General features: G+C 44.7%; 2 protein-coding genes across 2 annotated transcripts in view; both read left to right on the top strand.

The window, feature by feature from the left end:
• The window catches only part of hsbp1b (heat shock factor binding protein 1b), a 341,874-nt gene that overhangs the window by 27,576 nt on the left and 302,922 nt on the right, over window positions 1-11,376 (top strand). The gene's annotated exons all lie outside the window — the stretch shown is intronic.
• mlycd (malonyl-CoA decarboxylase) lies at window positions 102-10,228 on the top strand. Its single transcript, XM_084018603.1, is given in 7 exon segments — window positions 102-129; window positions 132-175; window positions 178-729; window positions 4,299-4,411; window positions 5,530-5,686; window positions 6,130-6,282; window positions 9,266-10,228. Coding segments are annotated over 7 exon segments (1,572 nt in total). The 5' UTR covers window positions 102-122; the 3' UTR covers window positions 9,812-10,228.

The following is an 11,376-nucleotide window of genomic DNA, read 5'->3' as shown; positions in this document are numbered from 1 at the left end:
TTATAGGAAGTTCACCATCACCACACAATGGAGCTGTTGTTTCTATACTAGCCTAACCTGTCGTTCACTTTCTGGCTTGCCGTTGTCATGGCAGCTGTACTGTCTCTTTAAGAGACCCGGAAATGGTTCCTCAGTGTTTACTGGTCGAAGGTCCCAAACAGACAGCCAAGCTCCCTCCCGGTCATGATATCCCATCCTGCTGCCTGGGCTTTCCGAAACAGTGTGCGGTGCTGGCGACACCGGAGTGTCTTCAAGGCGGCTCTGAAGGCCCCGGATATCAGTGGTTGGCGTTGGTACACGACCCCGATTCGTGGCGGTGTCACGGGCATGGAGGAGATACTGGCGAGGGTAGTTGCACCTTTACCCACATACGAAACACGGGACAAATCCCCTCCTCCCCCCGATTCCAACAGCTTGGAGTTCATGCACTTTTACGGGAACCTCGACAAGGAAGACAGACTCGGCTTCCTGACGAAGCTGTCGCAAGACTTCGGAGTGGACCACAAAGGCGTCTCGGAGCTCGCTTTGAGGCTACTGGACACGCAGCTACGAGACCTGGCGACCATTTTGCAGGTCGAAGACCGGCTGCGGTACGGCTTGACTCCCCGTTACAAACAGTTGCTTAACCATATAAGCAGAGTCGAGGGGGGAGTGAAGTTTCTGGTGGATCTCCGAGCCGACGTGCTTGAAATAATCTCATCCAAGAGTAGCGAGAGCCCGCACATTCGGGTAATTCATTTTTGTGTTTACATTTTGTACGGGTGCTCGCACGAGCCAAGCAGTGCCGTTCGCGTTTAGGCGTTATCGGCATCTTTGCCTGAACAGCTGAACCTGAATGTTCAGGGATTTAAAGACATCGTATATGTGCTATGTTTTAACATCATTAGCAGTAGGCTGAGTGTAGCTGCCCCACACACACACACACACACACACACACACACACACACACACACACACACACACACACACACACAGTACTAACTGCACTCCTAGCACCCATCACATGGCTCACATTTCTTCACAGCTTGAGCCGCACTGACCTCTGCCCCAGTTTACTTTCTTGGCTGAGCTAAAGGAACTAAATCCGTTTCTTTTTATTTCCACGTAGCTCAGGGCGTTTTTGCATTTAGATGAGAGCTTTTTGGCACTATACACCGTAAAGCTCAATTTCAAGGCTTCCTTCATATTTTCTGCTCATCTTCGTTGGAAAGCTCCACTTACATGATTGGTCTTCTTCTTTTTTTTTAAATAGACCCTATACTCTTCTATACATGAAGAGGCTGCTCTTTGCTGCAGCAACAATGTGAAAAAGCTGGCTATAAATCGGGCATGAAATTAATATGTTGAGGATTTTTTTTAATAAAGATAAAGTGAAAATAAAATTGAAAAGCAGTGAGAGGAAAAACAACAACAACCTAAAATGTTCAGACATAGTCGGTGTCCCTCTTATGTCACATTGTTTGGCAACTTGTTTTTCAGAAAGGCCTTTCTAGTCTCATTATTCCATCATTCGTTTTCAGTCAAATAAAATATCAATTTACAATCCGGTTCAGCACTGCAGTGTCTGAGTTTACATGCACACCTCGGAGTAACAGCTTTTAATTTCCCAAAGCACATACTGTATATACAAAGTATGCAATGTACTATAGATGTTTTTCATAATGCATGCTCAGTCCCTCATGGCAAAGAAAGCATAATTTGACAAGCAAAATGTTTCACTGATGTGTATTAGGAATGCAGCTTGTAATTAAAGTGCACCAAAGGTTGCATACCTACTTTCTTCCTGCAGTATTTCCTTTTCTAATGTTACAAAACTGACTTTCTCTAAGTTGGAGTTGACTGAGTTGACACTGCATGAAGCTGCATTTATAAATCAACTTAGCAGGCTGGCCAATTACTATTTGCCACTATTCTGAAACAACTTGGATGATTAAAAAACAACATCAAAAGCTGTAATGGTCAAGCTAAACCTGCCCTGGTTGGGATTATTCATGGGGGGGCATTTTAAAGCAAGCTGTCTTTGGATGCAGATTGACAGCGAGAAAACGCTTTAATATCTTTGTGATCTCTTTTTTTAATCTTTTGTTTGCTTTGGAATAGCGCTTAATATGATTTTCAATGACCCTGACTATCGCCAGAGGACTTGTGGCCTCTCCTCTCTTGCTCAATACCTATTTTATTCCTGCTGAGAGGTGGTTCAGATGCATTTAATCTCAATAAACAAGACCCACTGAGACCTTTTGTTGCTTAAAAAGGTCTATGCTACCTACAGAGTACTTGTACTGAGTGCTGACCACCTTGGCCTTGCAGGTGCACAGCAATCTTTTCTTGTTATTGCCAGAATTGATTGAGCTAAAATAAGGAAAAGGTCATGGTAAATATGAAGCTTTTAGTACATGTACTGATAGTATGTGGACACCAGAGGAGAAGAAAAACTATAATATATGATACAGAGGGTAGGGAACATGTGTTTCTGAAAATCACTTTAGCAATTTGGTTTTGACACAAAGCTGCAAATATTGGCTCTTGCTAGAGTGTTGAATTCTCTGCTAGATTAGACTCTCTTGGTCAGATAATTGATTTTTGATGTGTCTCCTCTCTCCTTCCACCTCCAGACCTTTCATTCTCGTTCACCTGCTCACAAACCGAGTGTGTAAAGACAAGTTAGAGACATTGTTAGACTTGGCCTCGTGGGATTTCACAGAGTATCAGTGAGGCTATTTTTTCCTCCGCACAGACAGACTACCAGCAGGAAAAGTGGCATGCGGCCTACTGGAGTAAAAGTATTGGCACGCTCCAAGTTTGATCAGTAAACACTCTGGCAGTCGATGGTCGTTTGGTCTTGGTTAGACAGACCGCTTCTCCATTGCTTCCTGTATAATCACAATATAACTGCAGCTCAAGGTAACGCGTGCTGCATGAGTCCACATCATCAAAGTCTCACTGCATTTGTACAGCTCCGGTGTCAAAACCTATTGCTTTATTTTCTTTCTAATGGAGTGCAGGATTTTCTTCTTTTCCCCCTTTTTCCTACCGTGTCTCTCCTCACCTCAAGGCTTTGAATCCTGGACCCTTCCCGTTTCAAAAGGCTTCATCTCCTGCTAGGTCAATGGAATACACATCGCGGTCCGGCCTTCCTTTTGTGAGGCTGAGAATTGGCTACCCAAGGCATCGGCTGCACTCTCACGGGTTGTTCATGCGTCACGCTTTCCACAGAGAATCCTGGTCTGGGATTATCGGCCATTTTCTAGATTATTTCACCTCGGGGCAATGTGTGACCTTAGAGGACCACAAACACACACTTTCACCATCGCAGTGATGGAAGTTTTGTTAAACTTTTTTTCTTCTGGGGGTTTCTTTTGATTTGCTGAGGTTTTTCCAGTGTGAGCCCTCTCAGCCATACAGCTGAATAATGCAGCGCATATATGTGGGAAAGAATTTAAAATTTTGTCTTTGGTGTTTGGTACAGTTGCTCGCGGAGTTTCAGCCAGCGGCTTCTACACCATGACTGTACTTGAGCTTGTTTGTATTAGCTATTATTATGACTGACAAGCTGGCATTAAAAGCAAGCCTGAAGTGGAAGACATCTTATGGAACGGCCAATATAAGATGTGTTTATGCGCCTGAATGTGTTTGAGTGCATGCCGCCACGTCCGCTCGCTCGTGTGTTTGCAAGAGATTTGCTTTAAATGAAGTCTGACCTTTGCGGGAGGACAGAGCCTGCTTTGAAATGGCAAGTTGTTTATTGAAGTGCCTCCTCCCTACCCACTGCGAGCTCAAACAAATCACTGCTCGTAACGCAAAAACATTCAAACAGCATGCAGACACCCAGGGGACCGTACATCCCGCGCCGGGTGTAAGATACAGGCCTTGAATTGTTTATAGCCTGCAGACAAACTTTAGCAACTTCGTTGTCAATCAATGAGACGGAGCTTGTGGGTTCTCTCAATAAAAGAGGCCTATAAGGCTGTAAAGACGGTGTTTATCCACTTTATGAAATGGTCCTATAAAATTTGCAATGTCTACAAAATATTTTTATGGTGTTTCTTCCTCATAAGAATGACCGTGACATTCCTTTTCTTATTCATTATGTTTATACAGGATTTGCCTGCAAACCAATTTGCACAATATATAGTTCATGCACTATTATGAAACACAAATGCACAACGCTGCTTTAATTTTCCCCAACAGACTGGAGGCTGAACTGTTCTCAACAAAGGAACGAATGTGAAGTTTCAATTATCAGCTGGATGTGGATGTCGGTTCTAAACTCTCACCTTTTTATTCCCCTCTCCCAGGACCTGAACGGCACACTGAAGAGCTTGCTGTCTGAGTGGTTCTCTGTAGGTCTGCTCCGCCTGGAGAGGATCACCTGGCAGTCCCCCTGCGAGATCCTGCAGAGGATCAGCCAGTAAGGACATTCAGTCTCCCTCATTCTGTGGTCCACGTGGGTCTTTCTCTCCCCTCTTTGCATTTCATCACAGTCTCTTGCAAGAAAAATTACACAGCACAGTCAAGAAAACGTACCATTTGCTTAATCCCTCCATTGGAACAGTGATCGTCCAATCATAGCTTAATAATATTGCAGGTGTGAGTTTTTTTGCAGGTCAATCCAGAAATCAACGTCACCCTGGTTTCCTCGACAAAAAGCCAATGGGATTTTCCATCGGATTTTGTGGCAAACAAACATTTATGATACCATTTATAGGCCTACACATTTTTTTCATTAAGATATTTTTTGTAAATGAATGACATCTTTCTGACTTCTTAAGCATAAGCGCTATCACCAGAAGTAAAAAGCTAACAAGCTATGAACAAACTATGCCCCGGTCACTACTACAAAGCTAAAGGTGGATTGGGTGCCATTTCTAAATTTAGCAACCACCTTTTTTAAGAATGTAAAAGCTTCAAAATTCATGAGTGGGGTTTTAACCTATACGCATTTTATGTCGTAGAACTAATGTTAAAATCTCTTAAGCCTGTGTTAACCACAGATCTTATTTCAGTCATCTAAATCAAAACCCAATAACTTGGAGACAAGGGAACAGGAAGTGCAAAAATGCTAACAGATTTCAGGCTTTTACGATATTCGTGCACGGCCCTTTAGGCACTTTACACACATCGAAACAGCGTGCATGGCATCTAAAAGTTTAAATCGAGCCTTTCATAAACCAACAGAGCAGAAGTAGTGGGTTGAACAGTGGGTTTAGCTGCTTGAACTTCCATTACAAACGTTAGCATGTCGAGCTAGCTTGCACAGAACTAATGCTATCCTCTCTCTGGCTTGTCCAACTATGTACGCTAAGCATCCAAATAAGGTTTTGTAGCATTAAAATATGGAAAATGCGCCATCTAACTGTTAACATACAAGAGTAAACTAACTATACACTGCAAAACAACACATATTACCATGTCTTCCACATACATCACCCAAAATCTGCCGGTCTGAAATCAAGCAACAATAACCAAGGACGGGCTTAACGAAGGGTTGATTGAAAACCGAAAGACTAACTATGAGTCTTTTGCCAGGTATGAGGCAGTGCACCCTGTGAGGAACTGGTCTGACCTGAAGCGCCGAGTCGGGCCGTACCGGCGCTGTTACGCCTTCACCCACGCCGCCATGCCAGGAGAACCCCTGGTTGTGCTGCACGTGGCCCTCACTGAAGACATCTCCGATAACATTCAGGTTAGAATCAATAGCTGCAGGCTGTTGTAATGGTTCGTCTCACTTTACCACACCTCGGAGGATAGTTAAGCATCTGGGATTTACTACTTTGTTCCTCCTCTCAGCTGACAAATGGATTATTGCTGTGTGAAAAAACAATATAGAGACCTTTAAACTGCGCATCCCTCTGGGAGCAGCCTCCACAGAGTTGACTTACTCTCTCTGGTGTTTTACGGCGAGGAAAAGGCAGTTTTGACAACAGTTTGAGAATATTCCACAGTGTGAAATAGTGCAACGATATCCACGTTTTTACTCCAGCAGCTCTGGCGCAGCCATAACACACTGCCGCCTTTGGCTGCGGCGATCTAGCCAAGAACCCCCGAGGATGGGCTCGTATCCGGATGAGCGATGCACAATTTTGAGTGTGTGACTCGACAAAAAGAACCTGTGTTTTTTCTCTTTAGAGCATTGTCCGTGAGTTTGCCACTCTCGACTCCGAGGAGGATGTGAATAAGATAAACGCAGCCATCTTCTACTCCATTTCTTCCACCCAGGCTGGCCTTCAAGGGGTCGAGCTGGGAAACTACCTCATCAAGAGGGTGGTCCGAGAACTACAGGTGGGTGCTGAGTGTAGTGCACCGTCGGTTTAAAGGTCCTGAAAGAACTGTTTTATTTTAAAATGCAACAATGATTAAACATCAGGGGTCAACTGATCACGTTTCTGCATCATATATCATCAAATCTGGTACAGATCTTTTAATTTGGTTTGATATTGGGAGTATAGCATTTAGTGTTGATATTATACTTGAAATTAGAGCCAAAGCCTTTGTAAAATACAGCAATAGAAGGATTTCTTGAATGTTCTATTTGAACTCCTATGCAGACTAAAGGTAAAGCATAAGGTCACAGAAAAACACCTGTTATCTAAATACAATAACTATGAAGCAGATAGTGTTATCAGTGATGCTTTTAAGCCGCCCCCATTTTAGCTTCTGTATACGACCTTATCATTTACAGTGCACATGACACACAGAGACAGCTGTTCACTTTACCTTCCCTAAAGATTCAGCTAAAAGGCTTCATGGTGGCCTTCAGGTGTGTCTCAGCTGGCTCAGCGTTATTCCAGCAAGCTGTACGTGCTGTGATTGCTTTTCAAAAAGTTTTCCTTTTAGTCTCTGTGCCGAGTCATAAATAACCCGCTTGTTCTAAGCGCTTGCTTATACACACATGAATGAATACAGAGAGAGAGAGAGACAGAGCTGTAGTCACTTGACAGGCAGTAATGAAATCTCATCCATCCCCCTCAATAAGCGCAGAAGAGCCCTTCATGTCGGGCCACTCCAGCTAGCTCTTGTTAAACGATTGGAACATTGAATGGCGCGGCAACAGCCACTCCCAACAGATGGGGAGTCGGGAGGGAGTCCCGAAAAAGCCACTTCAGATTTAGTTATTCGTACGAGGGGATTGTTTTGATTGGTACAAGCTTTTCACTCAGTTTTATCAATGGCAACGTACGGATCAGTGAGCTCAGCGGATATTGTGTGTTTATTTTTGGCTGGCTGTTTGTGTCAGAGAGGAAAGGAGGTTGCTGTCTTCATCGAGAGGTCTACTTTGCCAGCCAGCGTCTTCCTAATGCAAAATAATCATCTACTTTTTAGCTTCTCTATACTAAAAGCACAGAGCTGATATGGGTTACTTTATTTGTATTATTTTGCTCATTATAACTCACAGTTCAATGCTATAGGCTATTTCTAGGCTATATCTGTTTTGCTGCCTCAGTCTATTTGTCTGCTATTAATATTAAATATTAAAATCTATAAATTAATCTACCTTTTAATTAACATTAAATGTTTGATTTCAAGGTGTTAATATCACCGCGGCAGTTACTGCTTCTCTGCTAAGCTAGTGAAGTTAGCGTTTTCACCATTAGCGTAGCAGTTACTTAACTACTAGTAATGTTGAATAACAAAGTATAATATTACCAAGATGTCATTTCGCCAAAACTTTTCAATTTATAGTTAACGGCTTGGGAAAAGTCAGTATGTAAATTTAGTTTGAGCTAAGGCGGTGGCTATCTCATTAGCTAGCTTTCACATTTTAGAAACTACACATTTCTGGCATAAATATGAAGCCACTGCATTTTGGCTTTGTAAAGAAGTCAGAAGTACTGCTCAACACTTTGATCCAAAGCACTCCATCAGTGCTGCTATTTTCCCTATTGACCCTAGTGGGAATTGAACCCCCCTCACCCCGACAGTGTAAGTGCAATGCTCTCCCCAAAAACCACAACACAAACTTGTATTCTGCAGACGCCCTGGCTGTCTGACAGGCTTTACCTTATGTAAAGGGTGAAAAGAGGAGCAGCGCAGCCACAGAGGGGCCGCTACGGTGATGGATAGACGATACCAGTGGAAAAGAAAAGGTCACAGCTGTGATTTAAGGTGAAGGGAGGAGGTCTTGCTTGTCTTTGTAGATTGGCCTCCAGAGCACAGGTCTGGTTTCCCTTTATATCCTTTTCCTCCCTGTTCCTTACTCACCTCTGCTACCACCTCCTCCATCCTTTTTCTTTGTCAAACCCGGGCCCACGAAGGCTAAAAGTAGAGGTTGGAGTGAAGAAGGTGAGATCATGACGCAGTAGAGTGAGAAGGGGAGAGACAGCGGGACATGGGAAGTGAGAACGCGGGATTAGGAAGCCAAAAGTGTGAAATCAAGGATGACGAATACAAAAATAATCGCAAAACAGCATGTCCCAAAGGTCGTCTGACACTTTTATGTGCCGCCTCTTTCACTCCTCTGCCACATCACTCCTTATCACTTATCAAACCAGACGCAGGAGCATGAAGACGGGCGGAGAAGAAGAGGAAGGGGGGGATTTTGGCGAGAGGAGCGAGAACTCGTGAGATGGGTGGGTGGTCGAGACGAGACAGGGAGGCGAGTGAGAGGATGGGTATTAAAGGTGAGAGTGCAAGGGACTGAGGAGGAGAATAGAATGGGAAGGAGAGAGGGGATCATCCATCTCCATCAGCAGAGCAGGATCCCGAAGCAGTGGAGTAGATTTGTAATGCCGTCGCCGTCTCGGCTGTAAACAAGAAAATGTTGTTTTGTGTTTTGATCCAAAGGCTGAGCGTTCATCTCCCTTATTTCCGCTCCTGTGAAGCTGGTGCCCTTGGATCAAATCTACTACCTTTACTTTGTTTCATCATCCCCGTTTTTTTTGTGTCTCAGTGTGCATGTACATCATTCTGCAACCGCCTGTGCTTCAAAAACTTGGGGGGAAAAAGTATTGCCACACATTCTTGCATATTAGTGCTGTAGAGGCTGGGATGTTGAAATAACTCCATAACATAACACTTATTTCAATGTAGCTTTTCATAATTATTACACATATTGGAGTGCTTTGCACATACGCTACTCTAACTGCTCAGACCAAAATAAGAAATAATCAGTTTGACCAGAGCTACTTCTGCTCCAGTTCTGCTTCTGAATTATCCTGGTCTTGACTCTTTAAAACATTAGAAAACCAAGTCTCAGGTCTGAAATCCTGATGCTCCTGAAGTATACGTTTAAGGGTTAAGTCTACCTCCGTCTCATGTCTTCCAGAGCGAGTTCCCTCACATGGCCCAGTTCTCCAGTCTGTCTCCGATCCCGGGTTTCTCCTCTTGGCTCCTGGGTCTGCTCAGCCAGTCCCGGAAGGAAGGCCGGGTCTCCGACCTCCTCTCCGAGCAGGAGTGGAAGGAGGTGGAGCAGGCCACCGACTCGGCCCCGGGGCCCCCGGCCATCGAGGCCCTCCGCAAGCTGCTCGCCACCGGCGAGTGGATGCGCTCCGAGCGCCTCACCGGCGTCCTGGAGCCCGTCCTGATGCGCCTCTGCGCCTGGTACCTCTATGGGGAGAAGAGGCGGGGCTACGCGCTCAACCCCGTGGCCAACTTCCACCTGCAAAACGGCGCCACCATGTGGCGGCTCAACTGGCACGCCGACACCAGCCCCAGGGGCGTGGCCAACTCCTGCGGCCTCATGGTGAACTATCGCTACTTCCTGAGCGAGACGTCTAAAAACAGCGCTCTCTACCTGCAGAATAAGGTCATGGTGGCGTCGGAGCAGGTGCTGGGGCTCGTGTCCCAGTTTCAGAAGAGCAGCAAACTGTGAGAAAGAGACGAGGATACACGCATACATATAACTATATATATACATGAACATATATATATATATATATATATATATATCTACAGTATATATATATATATATATGTTCATGTTATCTGAGAGGCAACACTGAATGGACGTCAGCTGGTATTATTATTTGAATTGAAAGTAGAACATTAACGACATGTCTCATCCCGTCTTCTGCATGTCGTGCATAGGTTAGGCTTCTTGCCTCATTGGGTTTTCTGGCTGGAGCTGTTTGATATTGTGTGAGTGCTTCCCAGGCTGAGAGAGCGCGGCTAATGAAGCACGAGGCATCTATCAATGCTTTACCATGTTCCTGGATAACAGTGTGTGTAATGGTGGAGCCGGAGCAATGAGGGAGCGCAGCTACTGGAATAAATGATGTTTGGATTCTTTCATCTGGGCTGAACTGTGTCACTGCAAACACGGTGATGAATGACAAAGTATTGGATTGCGTCTCCTTTCCTTTTTTTTTCTTTTGTTTGTATACGCCTGCTTATTCCCACCAAAGCTCAATACACAAAAGGCATGAAAACAATTGCGAGAAATATTATTTCATTTTAAATAACTTAACAATTTTTTTTCCCTCCCCCCTGCTTGATCCATTGGACCGGTCCCTCCTGGTACACTAACACACACACACACACACACACACACACACACACACACACACACACACACCCCTCCCTCCCCAGAGAGCCATCACTGGTGTTCTAACTGCTCTGTACAGGTGCCAAGCAGGGCTCATATCAGCCCATACTCCATTGTTGTGAAATAATATATCACAGCAAGTTGACTGTGAAATTACATTTTATCTCTCCGAGGAGCCAAACTTTCTTTTCTTTTTTTCCCTCTACACTCCCCCCCTCCCCCCTCCTCCTCTCCCTGTGCAGCTCGGTGTCCTAGAAACTAATGGAGTGGGAAATAAAGTTAAAGTAAATGGCCAGATTGATGGTGTTCAGTTGTGAAGGGAGAGGGAGGAGAAGAAGCTTTAAAAGATGCCCTTGACGGACAGTAGCTTGTGAGACAATGAGGGACTCGTACCTCCACAGAAAAGACCGACTACGTCACGCCATCGCGAGCACGCTGCGCGGTGATAAGGGTTGCCAGGGAAACAACGACGTCCACACCCGCTGCTGGAACGAACGGCGACAGTGGCCGCAAGAGCAGCGTGGGGTTTAAAAGTCCAGCAGCTTTTAATAATGAACTTTTAAAAAGTATATTATGTCATACAGTGAAAGTGATTACTTTTTCATAGTAGTCAGTCAGGTATTTCCCGTTGGACTGAGAAGACAAATTGCTTCACACGGAGAGCAGTTACGGCACTGAGCTCTGATTTATGGCCACATCGGGTCCCCGTAAATGAAATGGTACAAACCCTCTTCGGTGGAGGTTTAAGGGGGACGGGGCTCCACTCTACACGTCTAAATGGAGCTAATTTGAAAATGGCTGTTCAATTGAATGGAATCTGCATAATGATTTAAAACGGGAACCCGTGATCAAACGGCGGTGAAATTGGATAGCTACATTTGTTGTAGACAAAA

This window comes from Eutrigla gurnardus (assembly GCF_963514095.1).
Source record: "Eutrigla gurnardus genome assembly, chromosome: 9".
Lineage (NCBI taxonomy): Eukaryota > Metazoa > Chordata > Actinopteri > Perciformes > Triglidae > Eutrigla > Eutrigla gurnardus.
The sequence above is the reverse complement of the archived record's forward strand: the minus strand, read 5'-3'. Positions and strand labels throughout refer to the sequence as shown.